Genomic DNA, 17,184 nt, shown 5'->3' on the forward strand with positions numbered 1-17,184 from the left:
TAGAAAGTAGCCATTAAAATAGCTTCTAGATCTAGTTTTATTTAATTGTTTTTGATTAAGTATAGTTTCAAATCTAATTCATTTCATTAGATTAAACCTTGAATCTTGTTCTTCAGTTGATTAGATCAATAAAGTAGTATTCTTTACCCATTTCGATTTTGTCAATTCCAATTCTAGATCTAAATTCAATTCCTGTCCTTATTTCAATTGAGTCATTAAATTAGATTTCATTATTGTTAAATTAAGTAAATTTCAATGCTTTATATTATGTTTAGTCTTAATCTAAATGGAAATGATTGCGGAATGATTCAAGGCTAAACCTCCATTAGAGGGGGTTGTGAAGCCTTGATGAAAGCTTGATTCGATTATCGTTAGAGTCGTAGTATTTTCTATTCCACTCTAGAGGCGATTAGTTCACCATGAGAATGGGTTTAATTGTTCACATGCTAGTTATGAATTGGTAGAAATGCCATGTATAATTAGGGATTAGGAATAACCAATTGTTCTGCGGGCAGATTCAATTCGGATTACTGACGATTAGAGTCGTTAGTGGATTAAGTTGAGTTAAGGTGGAATCAATCCCCCTCTAACTCCTTATCATAGAATCAACGTAGCATTCCCTTAGTATTCTGATAACCGACTAGTTGCATCTTGTGGGTAGTTGCATCGTAGTATAATTCCCTTCGTAAAACTCTCATAGACTTAAAAACGACTAGTTAGATTAGAAAACATCCATGCTAGAGCACTAGGAGTGGAACGAATTCGTTACTCCATTCTATTTCGATAGACTTGAGAGTAGGAAACTTTGATAATCAACCACGTAAAAGAATAGTTCTAGTTTACTTACGTTGTGAATTCATCGTTCATTTCGTAGGTAGACTAATTCATTTCACTCTTATCAGTGGAAAATCCTACATTTATAGTCATGGAAGAGAGTCGTTAATTAGGATATGACCGTTAGCAGACGATCGTTGGAGATGATCGTTAGCAGACGATCGTTGGAGATGACCGTTATCAGAACGTTAGGATATTATCGTTATTAGACGTCCATTAGGATATTATCGTCAAAGAAATTACAAAACAGACAAAAACTTGAAAATGCAAACTTAGAAATACTAATACACCTACTGGGAAGAGTCAGGGTTGGCAGAAGAAGAGCTAGGATCATGACGACGACGACGAGGAGCTCCCAAAGATGCTAACTGATCCTGAATATCTTCCAAAGTATGCTAAAACTGGTGCTGCTTGGCCATTAGTATTCACTGGAACTCATTCTAACACCTACACATTTGCTGTTGAAATTTGCCCATGGAGTCTTCCATATGTACTTGGAGAGTGAACATGTTGTGCATGCCATTGTTGATCGAGCATAGAGCCTCCATTGGGTGACGCATGTCTTGCATAGCAGCCTTATCAAAGAACCAGGGTGGGGACGGAGGAAAAACAAGCATGTGAGCGTGCTTGGCGGCTACAGCTACTGTGGGATCCTAGTGATCGAGGACACAATCGTTACAAATCGTCATGTTATCAAATGCATTTGTGACAATGAAGAGAGTAGTTGACTGGAAACCCAATGTAACATAATTTGCGTGACTAGAACAGCAAGAGGAGTTGACCTTGGTTTAACGTGAGTGATGTTATCGCATATATAATTTTTCCGAAAGCCCTTGATCCGATCCGAAATCACCCCAGCTTAGATATTCAGACTCATTTACATGACATTCTCAATCTTTTATATGTGTTGCGACAGGCTCAACTTTATGCAGCAAATAATGTAGCCATATATTATATAAATGATTTGTTATTTTGTTAATTAAATAAAACAAACGCTCATTTTTACTTAAGCCTAAACAATGCATCATCTATCTTTACTTAAGCGTAAACATTGTATAATCTTGTCTATAATTCCAATTATAACTTATTTGAATTTTTCGTAGATACTCATTCATATAACATCACTTTAAAACGTTAAACCGTTGAATCTTTATGGCTCTCAAGAACAACAAGTTGCTTTCCTTAATTTTGATGTTCTCGATAAATTCGGCTTAGAAAACAAATACACAGTTGAACGGAATATCAAATCTGGAAGCCAAAATACTTCCTAATTGCGCCTGTTGTTTTTTAATACCAATTGTCTATGACACGATATTCCTTATTTTCACAATACCAAAGTCAAACAGATGATCCCATTATTCTCATCACATGGGCTTGGGCTTTTCAAAGATTCTAAAAAAAACCTCCACTCTTTTTCAACCAACTGAAAATGACAAACCGCACTCTCTCTATATATATATTTTATTAAATCTGAAAACCACTGTCGTCTTCTTTCTCTCTCTTTCCCTTTCATCTTTCCCATCTTCAAAGGACAAAACTGTCAATCACCACTAACCCACCCCAAAGGTCAAACCTCGAAATACAAAAAGATACTTTCATTGACTTCTCCCCTCCACGTAGCACAAATATCCAAACTCCTTGCTTACGTGTCACCACCTTCTCTATTATTATTATATTATATTATAATATTATACTGTAAAATAAACAACCCTCCCCCAGTTTGAAAGTAAAAGCAAACTGAAAAAGAAAATCAGATGTTGTCAAATGAGCTGAAGTTGTTTCTCTCTCTAAACCACATTTCTAGAGAGAGAAAGTAGTTCACACACACCTAATAATTTTGGCCGGAAAAGTTAGAAAAATAAATGAGATGGGAAGCGGAATATCGCGACTGTTTCCGTGTATAGACGCGGCGAACAAAAAGACGGATTTAATTTACACGTCGGAAACGGCTTTAGATGAAACCCTAGGTCATTCCTTTTGTTACGTACGTTCTTCGGCACGTTTTTTATCCCCGTCTAATTCACTTGACCGTTTATCCCCGTCACAGTCTCTACGCTTGTCACCAACTCACGAAACAACTACTACTTCTTCTAGTACAGCTCTTAAAACTAGAAGTGGTTTTGCTAATATTTCAGGTGCTTCTGTTAGTGCTAATACTTCAACTCCCAGAACTGTCCTTCCAAATGATTATATTTACGAAGATGCCACTGACACTATTGGTGCTGGGAATTCTAATATGGTTAATGGATTTGAGAGTACATCATCTTTTTGTGCATTACCATTACAGCCGGTGCCGAGAGGTGGTGCTTCTGGGTTGGATCCGATTGAGAGAGGAGGGGGTGGATTTTTTATGTCGGGGCCCATTGAGAGAGGGGCGCTTTCGGGGCCGCTTGATGCGAGTGGTGGTGGTGGTGGAGAGGATGGTGGGCATGTTCATTTTTCAGCTCCACTTAATGGGATCTATATGAAGAATAAGAGGAAGAAGAAGGGGATTTCGGGGATTAAGAAAGCGTTTTATAGGAGTTTATCGGAGAAGAAACGGCCTTGGGTTGTACCAGTTTTTAATTTTGTTGGTAGGAAAGAGGGGGGTGGAAGGAATGGAGGGGATGGGAGTGATTTGGGGGAGGTGAAGAGTGAGAATAATGTTCAATGGGCACTTGGGAAAGCAGGTGAGGATCGAGTTCATGTTGTTGTTTCGGAAGAGCACGGGTGGTTATTTGTTGGAATTTATGATGGGTTTAATGGACCTGACGCACCGGAGTTTTTGATGTGTAATCTTTATCGGGCGGTTTTTAGTGAACTTGAAGGATTGTTTTGGGATGCAGAGAGGGATTCTTCAGTTATTGTTGAAAAAGAGAGTAGGGATGAAAATATTGGAATTGGTATCGAACAAAATGACCCGTCCACAGAGGATCACAATGGAGAGGCCGATTTTAGTAATGGGCAAGTGTTCGATGGTTGTACAACTTCAAATTCTACAAGCTTGAGTTGCGGTTCGGTGAAGAAAGTGACGTTTCAATCGGAGCAGACAGGAGTTAGGAGAAAACCTCTATGGGAACTCCTCGCTGAGGATGATGAAGATGATGGACTTGATCTTTCAGGTTCAGAACGGTTTGCGTTTTCTGTTGATGACGCAGTTCGTGTAAGTAATGCTGGTTCTGTTGCTAAGCGGCAATCGCTATTGTTGTCGAAGTTGAAATACGGATTTTCCAAGCATAAAGAGGGTCAGGGTAATAGTAGGAGATTTTTCCCGTGGAGATATGATTGGGAGGACAAGGAGAAAACTGAAGTGGATAATAATAGAGCAGAAGAGAAACCGGATCGGAGTCTTAGAAAACGCCGGGTTGGTCCTGTTGATCATGAAATGGTCTTGAGGGCCCTATCTCGGGCTTTGGAAGTAACAGAGCTTGCATACTTAGATATGACAGATAAGGTTCTTGATAAGAATCCGGAATTAGCTCTAATGGGTTCTTGTTTGCTAGTTGTGCTAATGAGAGATGAGGATGTTTATGTGATGAATGTCGGCGATAGTCGTGCTATTGTTGCACAGTATCAACCAGAAGCACCTAAGTCTAGTGCAAAGTCAACTGATCAAGATAGTACCCGGTTGGACTTGGATAGTATTGTTGAAGAATCAAGTGCTGCTCGTGAGACCCCGGCAGTAATCCAGACTTCTGCTCAAGCAATGAAGTTGACTGCATTGCAGCTATCCACTGATCACAGTACAAGCATCGAAGAAGTAAGGTTTAAATTTCTCTTGTTCGTTGATAAAATATTGTTGTATAAAGTATTTTTAGGTACGCAATGAAACAGCCTAGTGTCAAAGTAAGATCACTCGGCTACTCTTCATATTGCTCCAGCTTACATGCATTAGACACATATTTGTGGGTAATTATGTGAGGGAGTTCCCCATATTGCAAAGTTTTAAAGCAACATAGTCTGCCTACTTGTTTAAGTTGAGATTGAAATAGAATTGTACTAGCTTCTCAGTCAACTGTGTTTATTATATTGAGTGATTAAACTTTAGGATATGGAGTGGTAAACAAAAGGCCGATTTGGACACAAGGTCCATGCTATCCTCTGGACTTAAATAACCTCAGCAAGCTAGATTATGCCATCTCAATCATTGAATAGCCCAACTTGTGTGTTGTGACCTCATGCAATTAGACAATGACATCTTGGTTTAGATTTTAGGTATTCACATTGCATACCTAGTTGCCCTCTTGCGAGGTTGGAGGGTTATTCGTATGCCGGGACCTAGTAGTTGCCCTCTTGGGGAGGTTGGAGGCTGTTCATACAATGAGACATGGTGGTGTTTGTCGACTTTGGACTACTAATTGATAAGAACGGAAGATCATCCAAATCTTCCTACTACGTTCTTTGTTTTCATTGCCGAATACACAACTAGTGGACCTGGATACCTAACTTTCGAGCACCTATACTTCAAAATCTAAAATTTCTTGTCGATTCTCCTTTTTATTGGTGTGCTAATACAAACAAACTTCTTACCAAAGCTATCATCATGATCTGTCCAGTATGTATGTCAATCAAGAGTCTATTAGTCACACTCTTGTACATTGTCAGTTTTCTTGGGAGTTTGGTGTTACTCTATTCTCAGTGTTGGCCAGCACCATTCCTCTTATTGTTCCTGATTAATTTTGCATGTTTAACACAAAAGGCTATGACAGGGTGTTTCTTGTTCTCTCTATCTAGTGATGCTAATATGAAATATGTAAAATAAAATTAACGTTTTGCAAATATGAAATACGAAAAAGTGGAAACATTGTTTCTGTTTTTTGTTGATTTCTCTACTGGTTTCATAGGGGATTTCTTTTTGTTTCATTGCAGTATTTTATAGATTAAGCTTTCCCTTTTTATGACACATCAACTAAGAATTTCTTACAAACTTCTTTCCAACTTTGAATTTGGTGCAGGAGGTCCTGAGAATCAAGCAGGAACATCCAGATGACAACCAATGTATTGTCAATGATAGGGTTAAAGGTCGTTTAAAGGTGACTAGAGCTTTTGGGGCAGGATTTCTCAAGCAGGTTAGTAAATTTTGTGTGTGTGTGTGTGTTTCTTTGTACTTTGTTTCATCGTTGTGCTTTTTTTCAAACTCAAACCCTTCTGAGTTCTGAGGCAATTCTCCTAGAAATATATAAGTCATTCATATATATGAACTAAAAATTATCCTGTAACTAGTTTGAAAGGATAGTTTGCCAACCAAATGATAGGATATAGGTTTCGTCTAAGAGTAGTCTCAGCTACCATAGCAGAGTGATCTTATCTGTCTAATTGAACATTCAGAATATTTGAGACCATTCAGTCTATTAATTTATATAGAAGTTCATGTATTGTAATATGTATGTATGCGAGATTGGTCGGCAGGCAATTTGGTATATATGAAGGACACAGTGAAGGGGAAAATGTAAAAGTTCACCTTGCAGGTGCCAGGTAGCTTAATTGATAGTCTGTGGAACTTGTAAGAGGGGGTTGTAAATTTCTCCCTTCTGCTTTTATGGGCCTCTGTGCCAGATAGTACTCTGACCATCTTCATGATCTCATTATTGTTAGTTGCCTTACTAATTAGTGAAGTATCAAATTTCTTTCTGATTGGTTTTTGCATGTCTTATTCATTTATTTGTTGCTGCAGCCAAAGTTGAACAATGCTTTGCTGGAAATGTTTCGAAATGAGTATATTGGTACTGCTCCATATGTATCCTGTTCCCCTTCCCTTTGTCACCATCTACTTGGCAGCAATGACCAATTTTTAGTTCTGTCATCTGACGGCCTATATCAATACCTGACCAATGAAGAAGTGGTTTCTCTCGTCGAAAGTTTTATGGATAAGTTTCCAGAGGGAGATCCTGCGCAACACTTAATTGAGGAGCTTCTTTTCCGTGCAGCAAAGAAAGCTGGTAAGAAGATCTTCTAACTCAGTATCTTTTGAAGATTCCTGTTTTTTAGGATTTTGGTCTATATATATGTTCCGTAGAATGATAAGGTTAGGTTCTATGTCTCCAACATGTATGTTGGTAAATATGCTATGGTTCACAGGTATTCACATTACTTAGATTTGCTCACTTTACACATTAAATATCACATAGATCCTTGGGAATTTTAGCACAAAGATAGTTTTGCAACTTGACCACTTGAAAGAAAAGAAAAACCCTAGACTCCAAGAGAGAGCTTGTCTGACAGACAAGTAGTAAAAACCGAAACTATTTATCAGTGTTTTTTTTTTTTTTTTTTTTTTTTAATGCTTTTTACGTATGAGTTAGAAACTAGTGGGTTAATGATAGTTAGCTATTGTCAGCTCTCAGTGTCACTTTATTATTTTTAGTTAATATCTTGCCGCTTCACTTTAATGCTAAGTCACATTGACACGGATACGGGGTGTCTGACACGGGACCTATATGAAGTAGGACACGGGGACACAACTAATTGGAAAAGAAAATTATTACAATTCTTTAGATACACCTCTATTCTTGGGCACAATACCTTCCGATGCTGCTCCTTACAAGTAAATAATTATGAAAGTGGGATATCATGGAGTTCTAAGCTATGTTAATAGATTATTTCTAAGTCTTTTAGGGTATAGAAGAAACCCCCTAGGTTGAAATGGCATTGACAACGTGTGTCTTTGTGTCCAACACAGATTTTTTTGAGAATATGAAGTGTCCATGTTACTTAGCTTTAATGAGTGTCGTGAAATCAGAGAATAAAGTGACAAGCAAGCTTCATTGATGTAAATTATCTTAAACTTTAATATAAGCCACTGTGTTAGCTTCGTCATTCTTTATAAGAAACGGGAGTGGAACAAGAATACAGGCATAGCAACTATAATTAGGTATGGATCATGAAGAGAATATGAAATGGATCATAAATGTGTAAGCTGACATGACCTACAAATAGGATGATAGAACAACACAGAAGCAAAGTCCCAAAAGCAGGCCCCTACATTTACTAGACTCTAAATTGACTAACTCTCACCACATCTTTGAGTTGCAAAAGAGAAAAGATGAAAGAACCCATTCAATTCCTTGGTACACATATAAAAGGTCTTTTTCAGACAATCTCTTTTAATGATTCCTACTATGCTTGATGTCACCAACCATAAAAGATTTAAGCAAAGCGAAGTCTCCAAACTTTGCTGTTTGGGGAAAAACACCCGAGTGCCAACATTTTGGGAGAGGATTGAACACCATGCTTTTTAAGGGAATGGAAAGGTGGTTAACTAACTCTCTTTAGACATACGAAAAGGACCGAAGTCCCATTCAAGGTTGTTTTTTAATTCTTAGCCTAGCTGTGGAGAATATCCTCAAATCAGCAACTATAAAGACAGAGAATATACCTTAGGACTAAATTCCGTTCTAGAGTTGCTTTCTTTTAGGATTATCTTACTGCTAACACTGGAGGATAACAAGGGATTCCTTCTCTGACTTTGCTTTTTGAATGTGAGTCAGTATTCTAGTTCATTGTCTTGTTTTTGAGTTTCTTCTGTTGTGGCGTGCGGTTCTTTCATTCTGTAGTGGACGACAGTTTTTCTCTCAACACCCCAGTACCCCACCACTAAACAGTAATTCCAGTCTTTGCCTCCAATACTTCCTGTCTGTAATTGCTTCCTTTATGTAATTGGTTGAAGAGGATAACCTGACTAACCTTTTAAATTTCCTAGTAATTCAACATGAGAAGTTTGAGGTGTGAATGTTGCGTATGTGTTTCAGTTTAGCTTGGTTTCTGGCGAATTCAAATATTACAATTAGGAGTAGAAGAATGTAAATCAGCATGTGCTTTTAAGTAATCTTCATCTGTCTTTTAATGATTTGGTTTAAAGAAATCTTATTTCGTAGTATCTCCATAATATTAGTTTAGGAAAACATATTTGGAAACAAACAAGTAGCCGAACCTAACCTTGAGCATTATCTTCTGGGAACCTAGGTTATGTTTCCAAGAAGTGTTTAACGTTGTATACAAGGTGAAGATTGCATATGCCTTGGCAATGCCATTATTTTAGTCTAGCAATATTTTGGGATTTGGCCCTGGATTGGAGGTATCGTAGACAAGTTGAACTTCAACTTCATAATTTCTTGTGTACTAGTAACAACATCGGAGGTGTTCCTTTACTTGATAGGCTTGTGGTGAAGAACCATATTGTCTTAACAATGTATCGGAAAGTGTCCCTGTAAAAAAAGATAACGTGGTTTTGGTTAGTGGTCTTGGTGTGGATCTGTATAGGTAAGACGTCTCTGTAATGGTAACCCAGGGGTTTTGAGGTCTCTTTAAGAGGGAAACTAGATTAAGTTTAAGGAGTGGGTCTAGAATTAGGTTTTGGGAGGATAAGTGGTTGGATAAAGACCTTTCCCTTTTCTGTTCCTGAGAATGAGCCTTCTGTCTTTTTTAACCGACCAACTTGTGATTCCATGCGGTTGAATAATGAAAATCTTGGTTTGTCCTGGATTTAATGATGCAATGGAGGTGGGATATTCTGAGTGTTGCTGCACTTTTGGAAAGGTTGAGCCTGTTCCTCCTATCTGACAGGTTGGAAAAGGAGATTTTCTTTTAAATCTTTGCATTTCGCCCTCTGCTTCCGCCTACATGAAAGTATAAAACTCACCGGGTTACCATTTCCCTGTTTTGCTAGTAGTTACATTTGCAAATCCAGAAATCTTTCTCAGGTCTTATTTTTTGTGTGGTGTGCGGTCCTGAATAGTACTATAGTACAGATGACCTTTGTAGGAAAAGAAAACATATTGTCAATTGTTGGCCTATATGTTTGTTTGATGGAAAGTCAGTTATCCACTCCAATCCATTGTGATTCCTCTTAAATAATATATGCTGCAAGCCTGCAACTTTGTAAATCAATCTTGGAATATTTGGGTATGGAAAAGGGATCTTTAGCTTCTTGGGTTTTGAGGATGCGTTCTCCTCAGGGTTGCGGATTATCGAGCATCTTGCATTTCACTGGCATATGGGGCTTGTGCTGGGAGAGGAACTGGAGAATAGTTTAGGATATGGTTTATTCTTTGGAGGGGGTCAGGAAATAGTTCATTTGGGAGCTTCGTTTTCGGATGTGACTCCTTTTTACACACTTGTTGTGCGGACCGATGATGTGTACTGTTTTTGTCTTCTCCCCTGTTGTGTATAGAATACCTCATCCTACAATCTCCTTCAGATTATATTAGTAAAATATATTGATACTTTTAGCTTTAAAAAAAACAAATGAAAAATGAAAAAAAGAAATGGAAAAGCAGATTTAGATAGAAAGGTAAAATGAACAAAGTTAAGTTGTACATGGAACCAACAACCATGATGTACAAATCAAAGTAAGATTTGGTCACATAAACACCTCACTTTGAAACTTGCTATGATGTCAAGATACGCTCTAGAGTTGTAGAGAGTACTTAAGTTGTCTACAATCTCTGCTGGAAGTCTCCTTAACCAATCAAGTTTGCACTATATCTTAGAGACAAGGACAAGTCACATAGTTTGACTATCCAAATATATCCAACATCGAATAAAACTTTAATATTTGGAGGACCCTTCTTTCATAACCCGGAAAATGTATATATTTCTTTGATCATTTAAAGAAGTATTTGGAGGACCCTTCTTTCAAGGAAGGCATCTTGGACAATTCTTATCGATGAAGTACTCGATTGTGATCAGGCAACTGTGTTCTGTGTATGAAAATTTAGGTTTTTAGTAAACAATAGGTAGCAATATTGTTGAGATGTTTTAGCCCCCCAAAGCCTTGCGTAATAGTATATACATTTCGTGCTATCTGGAGTCTATGTATTGTTATCTGGGTAACTTAAGACATGACCTCAGGCAGCAATTGTGAAACAGAAACTTTTCTTTTCTCACCCCTCCATATATAATCCGAACTTTCCTTCTCCTTATAATTAAACCAAGAGAAGTCCCTCCTATCCCCCATTACTAGTTAAGATTGTTTGTTGTTCTTGAATGCATGGGGTGGTTTGTTTGTGGTATATTCTGGGTTTAGTTTTGGTTGTTCTAGTATCATAGTAAACTTTCTCAGCCTGCTTTGCTTTCTTAATGTCTCAGTTGCTACTTTGAGTCCTTTCTTTTGGGTGCAGAACTTTTGCTGCGTCTTCACTTCTGCCAACCTCCTAGAAAGAAAAAAAAACAAACAATGTTAACTTTTTTTACCCTTTTCTTCCAACTGATGGATAGCATTTTTTTTCTTATAAATGAATGAGAAGCAGGTCAAGTAAACCTAAACTACAATATGCCAACAGAGTGAGGTAGCACTATGATACAAACCCAAAACACAAGAAAACAAGAACACTAATCACAAGAGCCTTTCCTCCAATCTAGACAAGCATATGCTCATGAGGGCCCAAGTTAATCCATGAATCCTTCAACAATTCGTACGGATTTGGAGCAGCCTCAACTGTTTACTAGCCTTGGACTAGGATGGAACTTGGATAGTCGTCGTTAGAGGTTCTAACCTCCGTTTTTGATAACTCTCAAGCGATGATATATTTTTTAATGGTGTTGCGTTATATCAAGTAGCTCAATAATTTTAAGAAACTGGATTAATAACTTTTATTTCTTTCGTAATGAAATATTGGTTTCGTAGAACCTAGAGTCGTAATAAAAACATAAAAAGCCCGCAATTTTTTGATGAATAGAGTGCAGCAAGGAAGAGAGAGAGAGGGGGCCGGGGGGTGGAAGTCTCTAACATGTAATTTTAGAAACAATTAACAAAGGAACTTTTTGCACTGTAAGTAATCTTGTCCCTTCTCTTGGTATGAGATTGGTCGGACCTGCCTGTCCATAAAGTTTACTGAACATACCCCTTCTGGATCATTATAAGTCTTTTAAAGCACAAACATTCCCCTGACCCCTTACTTCCCAAACCTCATCTTGTGCTCTTGATCTACTATGAGAGCAGCCTCGGGATTGAACTTCTGGACCTTTTTCATCCCTTCCCAGACCCAATACCATCTCTAATTAAACAATTCAACTCAGTACTCATCCTCCCCTACATTATTTATAAGTTTTCGTTTTACAGTGCTCTTTATTCCTGTCTGAAGTTGGTTCTATGCGAATAAGTTTCTCAGTTCGCTCCTGGGCCTGATAGATACCTAGCAAACCCAATCGCTACTGAGCTTAGTACCAATAGTTTCTCAGTTCGCTCCTGGGCCTGATGGATACCTGACAAACTTAATTGCTACTGAGCTTAGTACCAATTATATCCGACTTTGTGCTGCAATAGACAAAAACAGAATGGTCACGAGTGTAAAATAAGATTGTTTCACAAATAAATTCCTTTGTTCCGTGTTGTTAGTATGGATATAAATTCCTATGCATGGATTTTGATCTCATTCCTGTTACATTGTCTTTGACATTTTATAGCTAAATAACCTTTGTCTGCAGGAATGGATTTCCACGAGTTATTAGACATTCCACAAGGAGACCGCAGAAAATACCATGACGATGTTACGGTCATGGTGGTATCACTTGAAGGACGAATCTGGAAGTCATCAGGAAAGTACTTGTGAAGACCTGCAACAATAAATTGCAGCCTTCGAAAGATGTAATTTGTGCAAAAGAGTTCGACATCTGAGAGATTCATCTCAAGAGCAAGAGTTGGAAAGCTCTAGTAGCGGGACCGATAGTTGGCAGTACTGATCCATTTTTGGTGGGTCCTGAAAGAAAAAGGAATTCTTGATCTTATGAACTTGGCATAAGCTTTCAAGCTCAGTCTTTCTAATGCTAGATGTTCACGAGGTTGCTTCATCATGTACTGGAAGAGTTTGGTTCAGAATTGTGAGGGATTCATTGGGATAAGGTTTGGATTTTTTGGGGTTTTATATTTTCTTTTCATGGAGGTGGAAGCTCTTTCCCCATTTCTGTGTTTTTCGTTTTTGTTTCACCTCAATGTTAGGTTAGGGAGGTGAGCGAGGGGGAGTAAGGATTACTTGGTAGGCGTCTGTAACATCATGTTCATGTTGTTTCACCAAAGCAGTTTATAAGAAATGAAAAAATTCTTATTAGTACTCTTTTGTGGCTGTTATCTATCTTTGTGGTAAGTGAACAATTCCATAATTAGCACGATTTTTTCAGATTGGCAAAGAGAAACAAGATAATCTGTTGTGCTTGGATGGCAGGTAACATAATGCATATACCCTAAACTAAAGTCCATGTAGATGAAGACTGTTTGCGTAGCACGTGAAAATTTTCATGCTTAGTATCACAAAATATTTCTGTCCTTCCCCTGGAAGTTCTCACAAATATATTCCGACTATAATCACTGTGGAGATGAAGTTATGGTTTAACAAACCAAACACAGGTCAAGACGTTGTACTGTATGCATACTGTATACCGCAGAGTGCAAAGAACATAGCAGCAAGAAAATTACAATACAGAAGGAAAACTGCAGCCTCCTCTGTGACGGATGTATTGCTATTTGGTAGCATTTTTCCTTCAATCTGAACGAAGCAAAGAATGAGACTCAATAGACGTACATAAAAAATATGCAAATTTAAGGTCCTTTTATATAATTATATGCAAATTTGCTTATCAGCAACACATATGTCCGAAACAATCTATTATTACTCAATTTATAGAGATCGCGGAGACCATTTGAACCTGTAATATATCAAAATTCTATTTTACAAGTTGAATACAACTCAGGATTGTTAATGCATCAGTGATCGACCACAGATGCTGTATTCAAAACTTAAGCACTAACAGCCAGAGATTGAACATTTGACTGCACCCACGATGTTAACTCCTCACGAGTTGCCACAAAAGACCCAGCTTTCTCTTCACTCGGCGTAAATGGAGCACCTAGCTTCTTTAAATGGGAATCTAAAGCATTAGCTAATCCTTCAGAAAACTTATGGGTACCAGCACCAGCATGGGCAGAAAACAGTTGCGGCAATGGTTCTTCTCGATCCATAACCTTTGATACTGCCCCCATCCATTCCTCAAATGCAGTTTGTGCTGCTCCAACTGACAATGATCGAAGGTTCAGAGTCCACTCCTTTGCAGTCTTTGAATGTAAACCAGGGTACAGACCATAAACAATTCCACAGTAAAGCAGCTCATGAGCTCTTTCATGAAGATTTCTTTTCCGGCATATATCAATCAAGCAATTACAGAAAGGTCTCCGCACTTCCAGTGCGACCGCATTCAGTATTTGCTTGAATTCTTCTTTGATTCTTTCCAAGTGAACATCCTCTTCTCCAAGCAGTTTAACAAATGCAACCAAACTAGGATTAGCCCTCTCTAAGCAACCAAGAATCATCCCAACTTCAACATCATTCTCACAAAAAGACACGACAGAGAGTAAACATCCACATAAACGATCATCGGGTTGAACTCCCTTGTCCATAGAAACCCCGTATACCCTCACCACATCCTCTATCCTCTTGGCTTTTCCCAAACACTGAATCAAACAAGTGCAACCCATTACATTAAGTTTAACACGCAACCTCAACATCTCCTCAAACATCGACACGGCCTTCTCAACCTTCCCTCCACTACCATAGATATTAAGCATTGCAGTATAACTCCAACTATCAGGCATACATTTACTATCTGACCCTTTCATATCCCCAAACAATTTCTCAGCTTCTTCTTCCAACCCAAGATCAGCACACATGCTCAACAAAGTATTATACAAAATAAAATCCATCGGCCACCCATTCGATCTCATTCTCTCCCAAAGACCCAAAGCGTCGCGACCCCATCTCGCCTTACCATAAATCTTAACAAGTGCAGTCAATGTTTTCTCATTCGGCACCACCCCTGCGCCAACCATTTCCTCAAATAAACTCCTAGCAAGACCAGGCTTTCCAGCCTTCCCCATTGCTTCCAACAATGTATTATAAACAACCAAATTAGGCTCAACCCCAACAGACTTCATTTCTTGTAAAACATATCTAATACCATCATAATCCCCAGCTTCACCAAACATTTTCCCTAAAACCGAAAAAGCAATAGGGTCAGGTTTCCACCCACTTGCTCTTCCCTTTTCATACAAACTCAAAACCTCCTCTACTTTCCCTAACATAGCATACACATCTAAAACAGCAGAATATGTTACCTCATCAGGCATTAAACCAGTCTTATACATTCTCTCGAACCACTCTACCGCCTTATCAAACATATTACACCTCTTAGCACAAGTAATAATCGTCGAATAAGTAATATTATCAAGCTCAATATTATTCTCAATCATTTCATTAGCAAGTTTCTCAATAACAACAAACTGTCTACCAAACCTTAAAGACTTCATAACAACATTATAAAATATAGTCTCTACAGGAAACAAATTCTGGTTCTTCAACCAAGTAAAAAAACAAAGAGTTTTTTGCCATGGTCTTAAACTATTTAAAATCAAAAGTGCATTTTCTCTTGTAGGGGGGTGTGGGATATCTTCTAAAACAGCTAAAAACTCATTTTCATGACTTGGGTCGCAAGCATTTAACTTTTTAGAAAACATTCTTAAGTCATTAAGCTTAGGATTTTGAGTATAAGTATCTTTTTTATGACGATGGAGAGATAAGACTGAACGTTTAGGCTTTGAAGGATTGACCCAAGTTGACTTTGGTTTAGAAAGAAGTGAAGGTGAGTTGGTGTCAGTTAAAAGTGTTAAAGAAATAGGTTTGAGCTGGTTGGACAGTGAGTCATTGGGTGTGGGGTTTTGTTCTTCTTGGAAATTTGTTTGAGATGTTTTTGAAGAGAGAATGAGGAGTTTTTTATGTTTGAGAAAAGGTGATGAGAAATGGAAAATGGGTTTGTTTTTGGAGTTGTGAAGGTCGAGAATGGATGTGTAAAGTATGGAAGAAGCAGCCATGGAAGGGAGTGTGTTTTGAGGAGTGGGAAAAATAATCTTATCTGGTGTTTTAGTTTGATATTTGCTTTTATATGCAAAATGCCGCGATACATTGGTAAATATCACGATATATACCCGAACTTGGGCAGAAGAAAAATCCAACTCCCACCCGACTTCAACATTATCAAAACCTTGTCAGCCTCCATGAATGATAGCATCTTGGAATTGTAGAGGCATTAAAAATAGCTCTACAGTTAATTATATCCAGCAGCAATTCCAACTTCATAAGTTTGATATATGTTATTTAATAGAAACTAAAGCGAATGAACACGATAGTAAAACGCGTACTCATGCATTACCTTTTCCTCATAAATTTTTTCTTCCTGCAGTAGGCCTCAGTGGCGGCATTTGGCTTATGTGGAACTCTAACATTATTTTGAAAATTATTTTTGCCTCTCAAAACATTATTCATGCAGAAATGTCTTTTCCTCACAATCCTTCAATATATTTTTGTCTCTTTCATCGATGCTCCACCAAAACCAAAAGAACGATTTGTTTTATGGAAACACCTTCGACATCAACAACAATTCATGACGGATGCTTGGCTTTTGATAGGGGACTTTAATGAACTTTTACATCCATGGGAAAAATTTGGCAAACCTTATCACCATTCAAAATCTTCAAATGAGTTTGCAAATTTAGTGTATGATGCCAACATCCATGACATTGGTTTTTCTGGAGTCACTTACACTTGGTCTAACAATCAAAACCTCCTCTGTTTAATAAAAGAGCGGCTAGATAAATCCTTTTTAAATGACCTTGCTTTTCAATCTTTTCCAAATGCTACTTTTTTTCACCTTTCCAATCATTCATTCTGATCATAGTATGATCCTTTTGACTCAAATCCAAAGCAAGCTAGCTAAAACACGGAAATCCTTTTATTTTCAGAGTGCCTGGACACAGGATCCTTCCTACAAAGAAATCGTTCAACAAAACTGGTCTCCTATAACTCAGGCCTCCACTTTTCTTGCTAACCTGAATTATGAAAAGAGTGGAGTGCTAAAATGGAATAAATCTCACTTTAACAAAAGTCATTTCGAAATACAACATCTTTTACAAATCTTAAGTCAAATTCAGTTAACTAATCCCTCATATATATAATACAATTGCTCTGGAAAATGAGATCAAACACAAGATCAGTGAGATTAACCTTAAACAGGAAACCTACTGGCGTGATAAATCCAGGTTTTTAATGCTCTCTTTGGGTGATAATAACACAAATTTTTTTCATAATGTAGCCAATGGTAGGAGAAATCAAAATAAAAATCCTTTTGTTAAAAAATGAAAACGATATTTGGTTGAATAACAGGCAAGACATTGGTGCTCATATTGTTGACTTTTATCAAAAGCTTTTTACCTCCTCTACTCCATCCATCCCTGACCATATTCCCTATATAGAAAGTATGATTACAGAACTAGATAATGACCTATTAACCACTATCACTTTATCCGAGATACATGCTGCTCTCTTTGCTATG

The 17,184-nt window shown here is 37.8% G+C and overlaps 2 protein-coding genes across 2 annotated transcripts; one reads left to right on the forward strand and one right to left on the reverse strand.

Annotated features, from left to right (window-relative positions):
- Positions 1 to 2,566: 2,566 nt before the first annotated feature.
- On the forward strand, positions 2,567 to 12,863 carry PLL1 (poltergeist like 1). The gene is made up of 4 exons (XM_086604584.1): positions 2,567 to 4,573; positions 5,769 to 5,882; positions 6,488 to 6,752; positions 12,238 to 12,863. Exons 1-4 carry the CDS (start codon positions 2,702 to 2,704, stop codon positions 12,360 to 12,362), a joined length of 2,376 nt encoding a protein of 791 aa, XP_086460710.1. The 5' UTR covers positions 2,567 to 2,701; the 3' UTR covers positions 12,363 to 12,863.
- Positions 12,864 to 13,336: 473 nt separating this feature from the next.
- On the reverse strand, positions 13,337 to 15,694 carry LOC147524896 (pentatricopeptide (PPR) repeat-containing protein). The gene has a single exon (XM_086604588.1). It carries the CDS (start codon positions 15,665 to 15,667, stop codon positions 13,544 to 13,546), a length of 2,124 nt encoding a protein of 707 aa, XP_086460714.1. The 5' UTR covers positions 15,668 to 15,694; the 3' UTR covers positions 13,337 to 13,543.
- Between the last annotated feature and the right edge of the window lie 1,490 nt (positions 15,695 to 17,184).

The sequence above is a fragment of the Coptis chinensis genome, chromosome 1 (assembly GCF_015680905.1).
Source record: "Coptis chinensis isolate HL-2020 chromosome 1, ASM1568090v1, whole genome shotgun sequence".
NCBI classification, from domain to species: domain Eukaryota; kingdom Viridiplantae; phylum Streptophyta; class Magnoliopsida; order Ranunculales; family Ranunculaceae; genus Coptis; species Coptis chinensis.

What these genes read in the sequence shown, in the direction of transcription:
- PLL1 (XM_086604584.1), top strand. Translation starts at nt 2,702, where the DNA reads ATGGGAAGCGGAATATCGCGACTGTTTCCGTGTATAGACGCGGCGAAC. An exon ending in ACAGTACAAGCATCGAAGAA is followed by an intron (nt 4,574 to 5,768) that starts GTAAGGTTTAAA and finishes AATTTGGTGCAG; the next exon opens with GAGGTCCTGAGAATCAAGCA. An exon ending in CCGTGCAGCAAAGAAAGCTG is followed by an intron (nt 6,753 to 12,237) that starts GTAAGAAGATCT and finishes CTTTGTCTGCAG; the next exon opens with GAATGGATTTCCACGAGTTA.
- LOC147524896 (XM_086604588.1), bottom strand. Translation starts at nt 15,667, where the DNA reads ATGGCTGCTTCTTCCATACTTTACACATCCATTCTCGACCTTCACAAC.